This window comes from Gnatocerus cornutus, chromosome 9 (genome assembly GCF_029298725.1).
Source record: "Gnatocerus cornutus isolate USDA-ARS CGAHR chromosome 9, icGnaCorn1.1, whole genome shotgun sequence".
Classification (NCBI taxonomy): domain Eukaryota; kingdom Metazoa; phylum Arthropoda; class Insecta; order Coleoptera; family Tenebrionidae; genus Gnatocerus; species Gnatocerus cornutus.
Window position 1 is genome coordinate 11,761,527 of NC_142241.1, and position 14,497 is coordinate 11,776,023.

Consider the following 14,497-nt stretch of genomic DNA (forward strand, 5'->3'; position numbering starts at 1 on the left):
TAGAATAAATATTACTAATAGATAAAACAGGATGTATTTGAAAAAAAACTTTATTTACACCAATAGCTTCATATCGCTCGCACGACGGCGGAACTTGTAGGTGCACAAATCGCTAAACTTAGGATCATCAGGAACAAGACGCCCAACATTGCAAAAGGTCTCTCACGATCATCTGTGACCCTAAAAAAAATTAGATCAGTTTTTGAATACAAAAATGTAAGAAACTTACGTAGGAACCGTGATAATACACAAGTTTACTAAATATCCGTTGCTAAACGCGAATATGAGTAGGAAAATAATGTAAGCAGAGTCATCGTTGAAAAGCACTGATGAGTGCACACGAGGTTGAGCATTGCAGAATATAATAAGAGGAAGCAAGGCGATCCGACAACAGCTCAAGCCCAAAAGAATGATTCCTTTGGTGGGCTACAAGCTAAAGTTAAAAATTTTCTCCGTGTTTTTGAAATTACCTTTTTAAAGAACGTCGCTGCTTCTCTCCCAATGTAGTCAAAGAGGTAATATAACAGGAAATTAACAGTTGGACCAAAAAATTTATCTACAACTCAATTTGAAAAATGCGTCTCACATCAAATCGGATTTACCGTTCCACGGGTATCCATTTCCTTTGTCTACGGAATCAACCAACGTTATCACCCCTGGGTGGAGTATAACAGTGCACCCCAACACTAAAACCATCGAAATCATATAAAACTTCGCTTTGTTTAAAGCAGAGAGAATGATCTCTTTGCTGACTTCTAGTTTTTTCCTATCTTCTGGTTTCTTCTTGATGTGATAGACGAAGTACTCTGATTTCCAATACGACGCCAAGAATGCGACAAGTGAAAGGAATATAAAAAACATTCCGAGGAGGAAATATACCATTCCGGTGGCCTGCGGGCTACCACTTATTGCTAGCGCCAGGATTTGGGCCAGGGCTGCAAAAATCCCGCAAATTGCTTGTCCTGAGAATATGGCCGGTAAGTATGTGGAAGGGAATCGAACCGCCATTTCGAAGAGTGTCACCATGAAGACTCCACACATTCCTGGGAAAAATTACAGATTTAGGAATTTGGTGGTTAGCAACAAACCTGTCAGGACGAATCCTATGACGAGAGAAATGTAGAAGAACGTGTTTTGCCCTAAAATAAAAATTTTAATTAATTAATTATTATTGTACAAAAGGTAAATGTAATGGCTCGTGAGGGTGTAATAAACTCTCAGCAGAACAAAAGAATTTTCAAGCTTTGTTGCTGAAAACCTAACTAGTAATATTTATCAGTTGTAAATGTTCTTCGGTTGATTTCTCGTTTATTTTTGGAGAAAACTTGCGTTATTGGGGCTCATTTTAAGCAGAATTTCACGCAGATTCCAAATCTACCTTTTAGAGTAAACTTAAGTTATTATAAATCAGTGTACGTTGAATTTTCCACAGATTCCAAATCTGGGATTTAAATTCAGATCCGACAACAAATAACTGAGTTATTAAAGCTGATTAAAGTTTCGGAAAGTTGATTTTCATTTTTTCTCATTTTTCGTAATTTTTAAAGTTAAATATCTCGGAAACTACTTGAGATATTAAGATGCGGTTTGCGCCATTCTTTTTTTCGGCTCATTTTACCTTAGAAAATGTTCTCAAAAGCCTTAAATTCAATAGTCGATTTTTCGCGAAAAAAAAATCCGACTCAAACGATGAAAATTTTTCATTTTTTTTATTTTTGGCCATAGCTTGTAAACTATTTGTCCTATAGATCTCAAATTTGGCCAGTAGATAGATTTCGAGCTCCTCTTTCAACTGATGTAAATTCAATGCTATTAATCGTCGTTTTCATTTTGAAAACATTGATAGAAAATCACCCTAAAATGATGTTTTCTAAACAGTTTTTGGTCAATATCTCGTTTATTTATTAAGCAAACTCAATAAATTTGGGTCTCATTTTACGCAGAATTTCACGCTGAATCCAAAAATATGAAAACTTTTAAATTTTCGTCAACAAATAACCGAGTTATGGCCGTTTGAAATTTTAGGTTGTCGCCAGAGGGCCAAATTTTTGAGGGTTCCAAACATTTCGTGCTCGATATCTCGGAAACTATTTTAGATATTGAGATGCGGTTTGTGCCATCGTTTTTCTCGCGATTTTTTACATAAGAAATAGTTCTTTGATTTTTCTACAGTTGAAATTTGCAAATTTTCGTAAAAATTCACGACTAAAACTATGGCCAAACTTCTGATATCGATATCTCGCTTATTTTTTAGAGTAAATTCAAGTTATTATACATCAGTGTACGTAGAATTTTCCGCAGATTCCAAATCTGTGATTTAAATTCAGATCCGACAACAGATAACCGAGTTATGGCCGATCAAAGTTTTGAAAAGTTGATTTTCATTTTTTCTCATTTTTCTCAATTTTTGAAGTTAAATATCTCGGAAACTACTTGAGATATTGAGATGCGCTTTGCGCCATCGTTTTTCTCGGCTCATTTTACGTTAGAAAAAGTGCTTAAAAGCCCAAAATTCGATAGTCGATTTTTCGCGAAAAAAAATTCCGACTCAAACGATGAAAATTTTTAATTTTTTTTATTTTTGGCCATAACTCGTAAACTATTGGTCCGATAGATCTCAAATTTGGCCAGTAGATAGATTTTGAGCTCCTCTTTCGACTGATGTAAATTCAATGCTATTAATCGTCGTTTTCATTTTGAAAACATTGATAGAAAATCACCCTAAAATGATGTTTTCTAAACAGTTTTTGGTCAATATTTCGTTTATTTATTAAGCAAACTCAACAAATTTAGGTCTCATTTTACGCAGAATTTCACGCTGAATCCAAAAATATGATAATTTTTAAATTTTCGTCAACAAATAACCAAGTTATGGCCGTTTGAAATTTTAGGTTGTCGCCAGAGGGCCAAATTTTTGAGGGTTCCAAACAATTCGTGCTCGATATCTCGGAAACTATTTTAGATATTGAGATGCGGTTTGTGCCATCGTTTTTCTCGTAATTTTTTACATAAGAAATAGTTCTTTTATTTTTCTACAGTTGAAATTTGCAAATTTTCGTAAAAATTCACGACTAAAACTATGGCCAAACTTCTGATATCGATATCTCGCTTATTTTTTAGAGTAAATTCAAGTTATTATACATCAGTGTACGTAGAATTTTCCGCAGATTCCAAATCTGTGATTTAAATTCAGATCCGACAACAGATAACCGAGTTATGGCCGATCAAAGTTTTGAAAAGTTGATTTTCATTTTTTCTCATTTTTCTCCATTTTTGAAGTTAAATATCTCGGAAACTACTTGAGATATTGAGATGCGGTTTGCGCCATCGTTTTTCTCGGCTCATTTTACGTTAGAAAAAATGCTTAAAAGCCCAAAATTCGATAGTCGATTTTTCGCGAAAAAAAATTCCGACTCAAACGATGAAAATTTTTAATTTTTTTTATTTTTGGCCATAACTCCTAAACTATTTGTCCGATAGATCTCAAATTTGGCCAGTAGATAGATTTTGAGCTCCTTTTTCGACTGATGTATAATTCAATGCTATTAATCGTCGTTTTCATTTTGAAAACATTGATAGAAAATCACCCTAAAATGATGTTTTCAAAACAGTTTTTGGCCAATACCTCGTTTATTTATTAAGCAAACTCAACAAATTTAGGTCTCATTTTACGCAGAATTTCACGCTGAATCCAAAAATATGAAAATTTTTAAATTTTCGTCAACAAATAACCGAGTTATGGCCGTTTGAAATTTTAGGTTGTCGCCAGAGGCCCAAATTTTTGAGGGTTCCAAACAATTCGTGCTCGATATCTCGGAAACTATTTTAGATATTGAGATGCGGTTTGTGCCATCGTTTTTCTAGCGATTTTTTACATAAAAAATAGTTCTTTGATTTTTCTACAGTCGAAATTTGCAAATTTTCGCAAAAGTTCATGACTAAAACTATGCCAAATTTCTGATATCGATATCTCGCTTATTTTTTAGAGTAAACTTAAGTTATTATACATCAGTGTACGCAGAATTTTCCGCAGATTCCAGATCTGGGATTTAAATTGAGATCCGACAACAAATAACTAAGTTATGGCCGATCAAAATTTCGGAAAGTTGATTTTCATTTTTTCTCATTTTTCGTAATTTTTAAAGTTAAATATCTCGGAAACTATTTGAGATATTGAGATGCGGTTTGCGCCATTCTTTTATTCGGCTCATTTTACGTTAGAAAATGTTCTCAAAAGCCCAAAATTCGATAGTCGATTTTTCGCGAAAAAAAATTTCGACTCAAACGATGAAAATTTTGAATTTTTTTTATTTTTGGCCATAACTCGTAAACTATTTGTCCGATAGATCTCAAATTTGGCCAGTAGATAGATTTCGAGCTCCTCTTTCAACTGATGTATGATACAATGCTATTAATTGTCGTTTTCATTTTGAAAACAGTGATAGAAAATCACCCTAAAATCATGTTTTCTAAACAGTTTTTGGCCAATACCTCGTTTATTTATTAAGCAAACTCAACAAATTTAGGTCTCATTTTACGCAGAATTTCACGCTGAATCCAAAAATATGAAAATTTTTAAATTTTCGTCAACAAATAACCGAGTTATGGCCGTTTGAAATTTTAGGTTGTCGCCAGAGGGCCAAATTTTTGAGGGTTCCAAACAATTCATGCTCGATATCTCGGAAACTATTTCAGATATTGAAATGCGGTTTGCGCCATCGTTTTTTTCGCGATTTTTTACATAAGAAATAGTTCTTTGATTTTTCTACAGTCGAAATTTGTAAATTTTCGCAAAAATTCATTCAACTTTATAGCTCGATATCTTCGAAACTACAACAGATAAAAAGAAACAGTTTGCGCTATAGTTTTTCTTGTGCCTTTTTACAACGGGTCTTATCTTCTTATATCGAATTCGAAAAATTAAAAAAAAACGACCAAAAATCGATTTTGAAAATTAAAAAATTATTCATTGTCTTCAACAACAAAGCAAATTTTGATTTATGAGGGTGCAGATTATGAACACCACCTGTTGAGAGTTTCTACACCTCATTACGAGCCATCACGCCCAAGACTTCTTTTCTTTTGCTGCTAACTATACGTGATCTTACATGAATCCGTGTCTGTTGCCACAAAGATGCAGATTACAATAAACAGGACGATAGCAGTAGAAAGAGCACCGACTGTTCGTTGAAATAGATCAAATCGTGTTCGAATATAATGAGCAGTAAATATAATAGCCGCAGCATAGCCAACATTGGATACAACGGAATAATCTGATGTGAATTTTGCTTGGAGATCCGTTTTGTTTTGATCGGTGTAGCTTTCATTGCTGTTTATATCCCGAAATTTGTAAAGCCAATACTGAAAAAAAAATGTAATTTATTGTGGTGATGCATTAAATTTCCATTTGCAGTTGGGTTTGAAAGAAGATTTCATGTCGTTACTAACATCACTGCAGCAATTTTGTCGCAAATTTGTTAAACTTTATAGAATTGGAAACCAAGAAATAAAACTGCGATAATAAATCAAAACTATTTTGATCTTTATTTTCTAAAACGCAATTTTTTTGACCACAAAATAGGTCCAAGGTTGAGCGAATTTATAGTGCGGTATACTTATAATTTAAATCCAGTAAACAAACTTATTCGGTAGCGCATTTATTCGCGACATTTTTCCAAACATAACTTAATCGATTTCAAGTATTTGCGTAATTTGATTGGTGTTACATATTGTTAGGTAACTCTGGATTGCAGCGCTGCCAAACAATTTAGAATTATAAGTCAATTAACTGCGAAAGTATAAAAAAACTTATACGTAGTAAACACATCAATTATAATCATAATATATCGTAAGAAATCACAGTAGATCCATTGCTTTCTGTGTTTTATTTATAAAAAAATTGTCAGATAGATAAGATAACATTGAAAAGATAATTTTAGGTAACATCCAAAACCATCATTTTCGCTTATCTAATAACAATCTTTTCGAATTCCCATATGTTCACAATTTTTAAGTGAACAGTTTAAAAAAAACCTTCCTTTAATACTATTTGATACTAGCACTAACTCTTCTAATTACAAGCTACAACTCAGAAACAAGTTATAAAGTACTTACATCAGATGCCGTGGTGAAAAAATTTGATGGAACAACAGTTACAACACCCAAAGCGTACAATAAAACGTATGTTAAATAATATTTATCTTTTGATGGCTCTTCATTATTATTGCTATTAATCTGTTCACCGTCCATAGTTGTGAGCGCGCTAAGCACTGATATGTAACTAGTTGTTAAAAAAATCGCACTCAAATGATGCTAAACTGTCCCATGGGTACAAAATAGTTCATATCATAGTTAGTAATGTGAATTGAAGAGAATGAGTAACCGTACATGAAAATTTTAAAGAAACTTTTTATTGTATAATTTTTGGCTTATCTTTACACGGAATTGTCATGTGCGCAGTAATAAAAATAAGTGTACAGACGCACAATGAAGATGTCAATAAAAACATATAACTGCTGTAACATAATACATAACAGATCAGTTTAAACCTTTGGGGAATTATATGAAAATTAGTTGTCAATAGCCATTAGAACTATATTAAATTCCACATGGACAAATTTATGAGTCATATCCGCGAAAAAAATACAGTAAAACATAAAAAACTTATTCATCCGAATCCGAGCCGCCATTCTTGTCGCTTCCACTTTTTTTCTGATTCTCATTTCTGTTTTCTCGTTGTTTTGAACGCAATCGTCCTCGTCCACGATTGTAACCACCTCTTCTGTTTTGATTGTTGAATCCTTGGTTAAAACATCCCCGTCCATAGGGATATTGATTTTGATTATATCCGAAGTACTGATTTTGTGGCATTCCATATTGCCCGGTATATGGGGGTGGAGGATAAGCACCTGGTGGCGGTCCATAATAATGAACCGGAGGTCCTTGATAAGGAGCTAGAGGCGGTCCCTGATAAGGAGCTAAAGGCGGTCCCTGAAAAGGACCCACAGGCGGTCCTTGAGAATGATTTGAAGCATTATCAGGTGAAGAATATTCAACTTTCACAACAATTTTAGAATCTTTACGCGGTTGTTGGTGCTGAGTCTGAGTCTGAGTCTGAGGATTCTTCTGGTATCGCGGACGTGACTGGCTTTGTTGATTATTTTGTTGTTTTTGAAACGGTCTCTGGTCAGTGCGCTGATGTTGAGGAGCATTTTTATTATAGCGCTGTTGGGGTTGTTTTTCAGTTGATTTCTGATTATTCCAGTGTTGGGGTCGTCCAGGTTGGGTGTTAGGTCGTTCTTGATGTTGAGGTTTTTTAGTATTATTTTCTTCACGTTGATGTTGTATCTGTTGAGTGTTGGGCCGTTCTTGATTTTGAACTGATTTCTTTAAGTTGTTTTCTTGACGTTGATATTCTTGTTGAGTTTCAGGATTCCATCGCTGTTGATTTTCACTATTTCTGGAATTTATGTGCGCTTTCTGACCAGAAGTTGATTGGTCTTGTCCCTATTCGTACAAAATATTTAATTACTAAAATCATTTGAACACATTTGAAATAGAATCAAGTTTATAAATCGTTAGAAGAATCTTAATTAAATTAAAACTGCATCTTGGATTAGACGCGGAGATCGTAATTCGTAATTTTGTAGTCTATAAAAGTCAGAAATTGATTCTAAATCAATCAACGAATTCCGAAAGACAACAAATAGGTACAAAAGAATTCACACAGTACTATAAAACTGACTAAATAAGTTAAAACTTTAACTTTAAACAGGTTAACATCAATTTTGATCCAAACTTACCATAATGACAATTTTCTAACACCAAAAAATTTAATATGCACAAAAACTTTAACTACGATGCAGTCGATATTACAATAGCCTTGCATTAAGTCGTTTCTATGCGATAGCAGTGTCACGCAAAGAGTTTGATTGCAGAGCCGGACTTCCCCGAATTATAAAACAGCAGAATTTATCTTTATTTACTGGTATACAGGCCAAGTTTTAATAACATGGTTGATTATGGCTATTTTGATTTGTTCTAATCTGGAACATGCCAAAACGACTTTGAAATGTCCTCTGACTTCGGGTAAACAAACATTTAACACAATTAGGGATTTTTTTAAATAAAACAAAAACTAATTTTTTATTTTTAATCACATTCAAAACCAAAGACGGTGCTATTTAATACAAATCACACCTTCAAGATTATTAGAAATTGAAATAGAAAGTTGTACAACATAAACAATTAAAATAAACTCAACACTACTCGGACGAATCTGATGAATCAGACGACCGACTGCTCTTCCCGCTCTTCCCTCCTTTGGATGAACGCGGCTTTGAGTGTCCTCGATTCCCTTGATTTCCATGTTTAAAACCTCTCCCGCGATTCCCCTGATGATGTTGTCCAGAATATTGTCTTTGATAATGACCCTGAGGCGGTCCCTGATAGTGTCCTGGGGGGCCATAGAACTGGGGTGGTGGTGGTCCGTAATACGGAGGTTGACCTGGAGGAGGCTGATAATATTGTCCTTGTGGAGGACCATAGTACTGCCCATATGGCCCTGGAGGAGCACCGTAACCTTGTTGTGGAGCCTGACCATAGTATTGTCCTTGAGAACCTCCCCAAGGCGAATTTTGGTAACCCTGCTGGTTCTGGTTTCTGCGATCATGTTGGTCTTTCCCGGGTTGGCTTAACTCCACTTTTACTGTTACTTGCGGTTCTCCATCCTTTGATTGGTTGAAAGATCCGCGTTGTTGGCGCGGTTGGTGACTTCTGCTCGCTTCGTAAGGTGGAGGAGGCTCACGCCATTGTTGTTGTGCGTAAGAAAATGGTTGTTGATTCTGAGGCCCATTGTTATTCCATTGTTGATTCTGTTGTCGCGGTCTTTGTTGGTAAAAAGTCCTGCTGTGGGTACGTGTTTCATCATCAGTAGCCCTCTCATTCTTGTTTCTATCACGTTTCTTCTTCCCTTCATCATCGGTTTTGCTACCTTTCTTCTTATCCTTCTTGGACTTGTCTTTTTTCTCTTCAGACTGAGCGAACTCCGAAGTTTTGGGATGAATATACTCGCAGTTTTTGTCATACTCTAAGTTTCTCGATGCTTTCTGTTTCTTCAGTAACTCGTGGATTTTTTTCCCATTATGCTTGAGCTGATAGAGATGATGAATTGTCTCCATGATCGATTTCGCGTCTATAGTCGATGCTCCAGCAGTGCCAATTCTCAAACTGGCCTCAAAAGCAGCTTTGATTTCCTCGTATTGATTCAAAAGTTGTTCCAAGTTGTGAATCACCTCAGGATCACCGTTGCGTCCAAGACTCTTCTCTCTAAAAACCGAATTATTAACACTTTGAAAAATTATCTTGGGTTTTTACCGCGATATCAGATACTCAATGTATGCTTTGTAGGAATCATTGAAAGGCGAGATGGCATTGTGTTGCAAGAAGTGAGCGAACTGAGCGGTACTCTTGATAATAATGAACCTTTCCTCCTCCAGTTCTCTCTTCCGTTCATCAATCTGCGCTATCAATCTTTGACTTTCCCTCAAAGCCTCTTCTTTCCGGTGAATGTTATCTTTAACAATCGTGTCTTCAATCTTATCATTAACGGTTTTGGTTAAATAGTAGACATGCATGTGCACGGAGAAGTCGCAAGTACACTTCATGCATGTTCTTCCCCCCATGGCTGCACAATTTCGCAGACTGACGTCACCAACGATTTCTTTTGTGACGTTGGTCAAATAACATGGATCATGACATCTCTGTCGGTAGTGCCACTTCTGAACCTCTCCAACCTTGAAAATATAAACAATTATTTGCACGGAATTCCGCAATTACTATTGATAAAGTATTTACCTTCACCATGTCTGCGCATTTCGTGCTTGTGCAAACTGTAACTGGCTGTGTGAGTTGCGTTACTTGCAGATTAACGATCGGGATAAACAACTTCTTCTTTAACTCATCCAAACTCTGATTTTCCATTCTTAAATTAGCCTGGTGCCTGTTCAGAATTCTGATATTATCATGAATAAGCTGAGAGATATCAGCAAGTGGTTGCGAAAGCTGGACGATGATTCTTCGAGCTTCATTGATACTCATCGTATTGAACAGTTGATGAGGCTTCAACGCATCATGAGCTGCATCGCCAACGATGTAAGAAATCAACCTGAAAATTCTCTCATTACAAGCTACTTAGAATTGGTACAAACCTCCAACACTCTTTGGCGGAGTTGTTCCAACTTTCTGCAAATCTCTCTTTGACATCGTCTTTAAAAGTGATGCCTTTCTTCATGGCTATAAGAAACCGGAACGCTTCATTGTCCAACGAGAAAATGTTGTCTTCAAGAGGAATGACCACGTTTGGTGGTTTGGCTTTGATATCATCAACAACAGTTCTAAGGCAAGGTAACGTGTCACCAGGAGTATAATTAGTGCCTCTCGTATTCGTAAAAACGAAGATAATATTCTTACTGGCGGACTTATCCAACCTCGACAAAATCTGCTTGACGCAGTACTCAAAAAGAATCGTTTTTCTGGTCGTCGTCGGTTTCATCAAGAAACAAATCGCATGCAGCTCCTTAATTTGCGACAAATACGCCAAGATATTCTCACAGTTGATATCATCCTGTTCGATTCCTCTAGGATCCCCCATTCCAGGAGAATCAATCAAACGCAGTCTAGTTTTACCTCCGGCAATCGGAAACACGTACGTTTTGACATCTTGAGTTCCTGCAGCACCGACTTCTTGAAATTCATTGTTATCGGAGCCGACAGTGATGGTAACTTGTTGCAGATTTTCGTTGGTGACGGTAATGACAGATGGGATTAAGATAAGCAAGTCGTCAGCTTTCGAAGCTTTCTTGAATGATTTGAAGTGGAGGTAGTTAGCAATGGCGTTGATGAAAGTTGATTTTCCAACGCCCGTTTCACCGAGGAGCAAGATGTTGATGTCTTGGCTCTCCGAGATTTTGAGGCCTTGGAACTTTGAGGAGAAGTCGTCTGAGGCCATTTTTAGCGCCTAGTAGATCATGCTTTGAAAAGAAAGGCATTGTTAGTTTTTCCACTGATCCGGAAAAGTAAAACACGCTTATCTACTTACAATCAAATTGTTATCAGGCAGTTTTCAGTGTTGTAAAAACAATAAACATGTCGGATTAGCAAATCATATCTCGCACAAATAAATTCTACGTGTAAAAAGGATAAATTATTTAATACTGTGAAGAAACACAATAAGCCGCCACCAATCCAAAGTTAAAACTGTCGGTTTATCCATAAAAAGCCATATCGTTTAGCGATAAGATAATGATAACGGAAACTGGCAACAGAGTCATGGGTCCTGTGTCCACTCATTTTAAGTGATAATTTCCATTACAATACAACTCGTGGAATGAAAGAACTATTAATTTATTAAAGTGTTTCTAGACTGAAATCAAAATGAGCTAATTTTCTCTATCTAAGCGAATATTTCAACCTTTTTAAAACGTTTTTCCAAATCACCAGACAACAGTCATTAAGTTTATGATCAATATCACTGCTTTTATATATTTCACATGTCGCAACACATTTATCTTATAATATTATTATTCCACAAGCACATCAATTTTTACACTTACCAACAATAAAATTGAAACGCAATTTAATGCTGCACTACACTCTACACTGCACACTTGCCGTCCTTGTGAGAAATCATAAACAATGTTTTATTAGCTTCGGTGCAGTGCCGGACTTCCCCGAATTATGGATAAAACATACAATTGATTATATTTTTACAACAAAGCACTTGTTTGGTGTACCTATAAAAAGTGATAAGAGAAACCAACTGGCAATATCTTATCGTCTGTACCCAATTTATTCACTGTTGTGGTTTCATTTTATTTGTCGTGTGATCTGTAAACATGTTATTGTGTATTGGATGGGATTTACCGATATAGATAATTATGTGTAAAATTAATTTAAAATTTTGACCAATTTGTTACACATAACTGTCGTATAAAATTAATATCATTTTTTTTATAAGTATGTGGAAGAAATAAAATGTGATTACAAATTTATATGAATTGTATAATTTGGCATATTTAGTACAATTCTTGCAAACTTCCCCAAATTGGTTTTCCAATAATCTCAATTTTGTCAATTACTCGACTACACAAACCCAGCGCGCTATTGTTGGTTGCATATAGACGATAGTCGTTTCATTATTTGGAACGATAATAAAGTAAATAAATACAATATATGAAAAAAAAATATTTTGTTACTTCACTATTGTTTAAAAAGGAGTGACCAAATTGCAAGAATTCAATTTTAGCCATTTCCGAGCTTTTGTACTTGTAATGTGGTAATCGTAACATCCGAAAAACTCAAACTTTCAATTCAACTGCATGGGCCATTTTTTTTTTACTTTTCAATTCTTTAAGAGAGCATTTTAATCTATAAAACTGTTGCAGCCTTTGAGACAAAGTGCGTTAAATTTTTGTGTTAATTTTATTCTAATTTGCCCTGCAAGTTTTAAATTTTGTGCTCCTTTCATTTTCGAGTTATTTCAAAGAACAAGAATAAAAGAGAATTAAGTTTGAGCATTTGTGATTATCGTGCATCGAATTTTAGGTATTTGTGGGCGAATTCTAAAGGAAAAATAAGCGAGAAAAACGATGGCGCAAACCGTTTCTTTTTATATGTTGTAGTTTTGAAGATATCGAGCATTAAAAATTTTGAAACTAAAAATTCACTTTCCAAAAATTTGACCAATTTGTTGTCGAATGTGAATTTCGAGTCCAGATTTGGTATCTGCGTAAAATGAGCTATAATTTACTCCAAGAATAAGCAAAATTTCGACCGAATTAAGTATTTATATTTGTAAAAATTGAAACCAAAGGTAGGTAACTTTAGTCAAAAAATTGTTTTTATTTATTTTTTGTTAATTATTCGAATTCGAGTTAAGAGCAAATAAAAAGACGCAAGAGTGACGATGGCGCGTTTCTTTTTATCTGTTGTAGTTTCAATGATATCGAGCTTTAAACATTGTAATATGAAAATCAAATATCCGAAAGTTTAAACGGCCAGAACTCAGTTATTTTAATGCCGTTCGTAGATTTTGAGACAAGTTTTGGAATCTGCGAAAAATTTTTCGTAAAATGAGCCCGAATAACGCAAATTTATTTTAAAAATAAGCGAGAGTTCGAGCTCGCTCAGAAAATTGGCATAAATGAAGTTTTATTCAACGAAATCAAACTTTCGACTTTCGAAAAAATTAAAAACGAAGTCTTAGCTAAAAAATTGCTAAAAAAAACTATGGCGAAAACATTTCTTTCAATCTGTCGTAGGTTTCCGAGTTATTGAGCAATCAAACCTTCAAAAATTTCGCCTTCTAAGACGACATCAAATTTTCGGCATTCGGAAATACTTTCGAATTCGTAACTATTATAAAAAATCGCGAGAAATATTTAAATCGCAAAAAAACTCTCTAGAGTTTACATACTTATCTTCATTTCGCACAATTTAATTTGAACCAAAAATCGGACTGAACACCGCAAATTTTGAGTTTTTTTTGCAAAATTTTTTAAGGAATTTGTGATGACTCGGACGGTATTTCCGGATATTTCAAAAGCACAAAAAAAATCTGGGAATTTCGAATCTCCAGAAATAGAACGTCACGATTTTTGTGCTCAGTTTAAAAATTTATATAAAAGTACAACTCAATCTTTGTTTTCATTTTTTTAATTAATTCTACGACACGAGATTTCTACGACACAAAAAAGTTTAATTTTCGCTTCCAATTTGTTTTCAAAAAATCATAAAATATAGAAACTGATTAGTTCAGGTCAACCGAGCCGTGCAATATTTGTCACGGATCAAACATCACGATTCCTCTATAAAATATAAATGATACAAGACCTTCTGTTAATTTAAAGTAATAGAAAGTCAAAAAAATAATTTAGTATCCGCTGAAAAATGTATTTTTTCCGGTCAATTTCTTCTCAAAAATACCCCTGCTATTCTAGATGTTATTAATCTAACATGCCCCACAAAAAATACAAAAAGCTCGTTTTTATCATCCTCATTTAGAAGCGTTAATGGACCAGCTGCTCAAAATTGTCAAAGCTGAAATATTCGTATTTTTAAATAGTAAAAAATATATTTCTCTGCATGCATCGTGCACTTCATTTGATGGAGTTTAAATGTAATAAACCTAAATTTAAATCAGTTTGGCGACAATTCAATCAGTCCGTGTCTGGAAATTCCCATGACACAGTAAAGTGACACGACTTCAAATTGAACCGTTGTTTGCTATAATTGGAATAATTTAGGAAATTTAAATTACAAGTTAATATTGTAGATGTTTTATTTCATCAAGTTGGAACAGTAGCATATTCATGAGGATCCTGCTGGGAGAGTGTCAATTCAGATTCCGAGAAATTTTCAAAAATTGTCGGTTTTCACTAATTTGAAAGTTAATAAATGTTTTTAATTAAGTTCAGCTTGGAATTATCTAATAACTCTC

The 14,497-nt window shown here is 34.7% G+C and overlaps 3 protein-coding genes across 4 annotated transcripts; all 3 read right to left on the reverse strand.

Moving 5' to 3' along the window:
- Nucleotides 1-15: 15 nt before the first annotated feature.
- LOC148168842 (equilibrative nucleoside transporter 3-like) lies at nt 16-6,557 on the reverse strand. The gene is made up of 7 exons (XM_088046865.1): nt 6,115-6,557; nt 5,109-5,361; nt 1,089-1,139; nt 603-1,043; nt 471-556; nt 230-426; nt 16-180 (listed from the first exon to the last, which is right to left on the reverse strand). Exons 1-7 carry the CDS (start codon nt 6,247-6,249, stop codon nt 69-71), a joined length of 1,275 nt encoding a protein of 424 aa, XP_087902991.1. The 5' UTR covers nt 6,250-6,557; the 3' UTR covers nt 16-68.
- Nucleotides 6,558-6,587: 30 nt separating this feature from the next.
- Nucleotides 6,588-7,908, reverse strand: LOC148168843 (uncharacterized). Its single transcript, XM_088046866.1, has 2 exons — nt 7,803-7,908; nt 6,588-7,506 (listed from the first exon to the last, which is right to left on the reverse strand). The coding sequence occupies exons 1-2, from the start codon at nt 7,803-7,805 to the stop codon at nt 6,664-6,666; spliced, it is 846 nt and encodes a 281-aa protein (XP_087902992.1). The 5' UTR covers nt 7,806-7,908; the 3' UTR covers nt 6,588-6,663.
- Nucleotides 7,909-8,138: 230 nt separating this feature from the next.
- LOC148168844 (uncharacterized) lies at nt 8,139-11,805 on the reverse strand. 2 transcript variants are annotated; one of them, XM_088045920.1, is made up of 5 exons: nt 11,613-11,805; nt 10,209-11,030; nt 9,856-10,165; nt 9,376-9,794; nt 8,139-9,327 (listed from the first exon to the last, which is right to left on the reverse strand). In XM_088045920.1, the coding sequence occupies exons 2-5, from the start codon at nt 11,006-11,008 to the stop codon at nt 8,265-8,267; spliced, it is 2,592 nt and encodes an 863-aa protein (XP_087902046.1). In that variant the 5' UTR covers nt 11,009-11,030; nt 11,613-11,805; the 3' UTR covers nt 8,139-8,264. The 2 variants fall into 2 exon arrangements, with proteins under 2 accessions (XP_087902046.1, XP_087902047.1); XM_088045921.1 differs by lacking the exon at nt 11,613-11,805 and adding an exon at nt 11,099-11,415.
- Nucleotides 11,806-14,497: the final 2,692 nt, after the last annotated feature.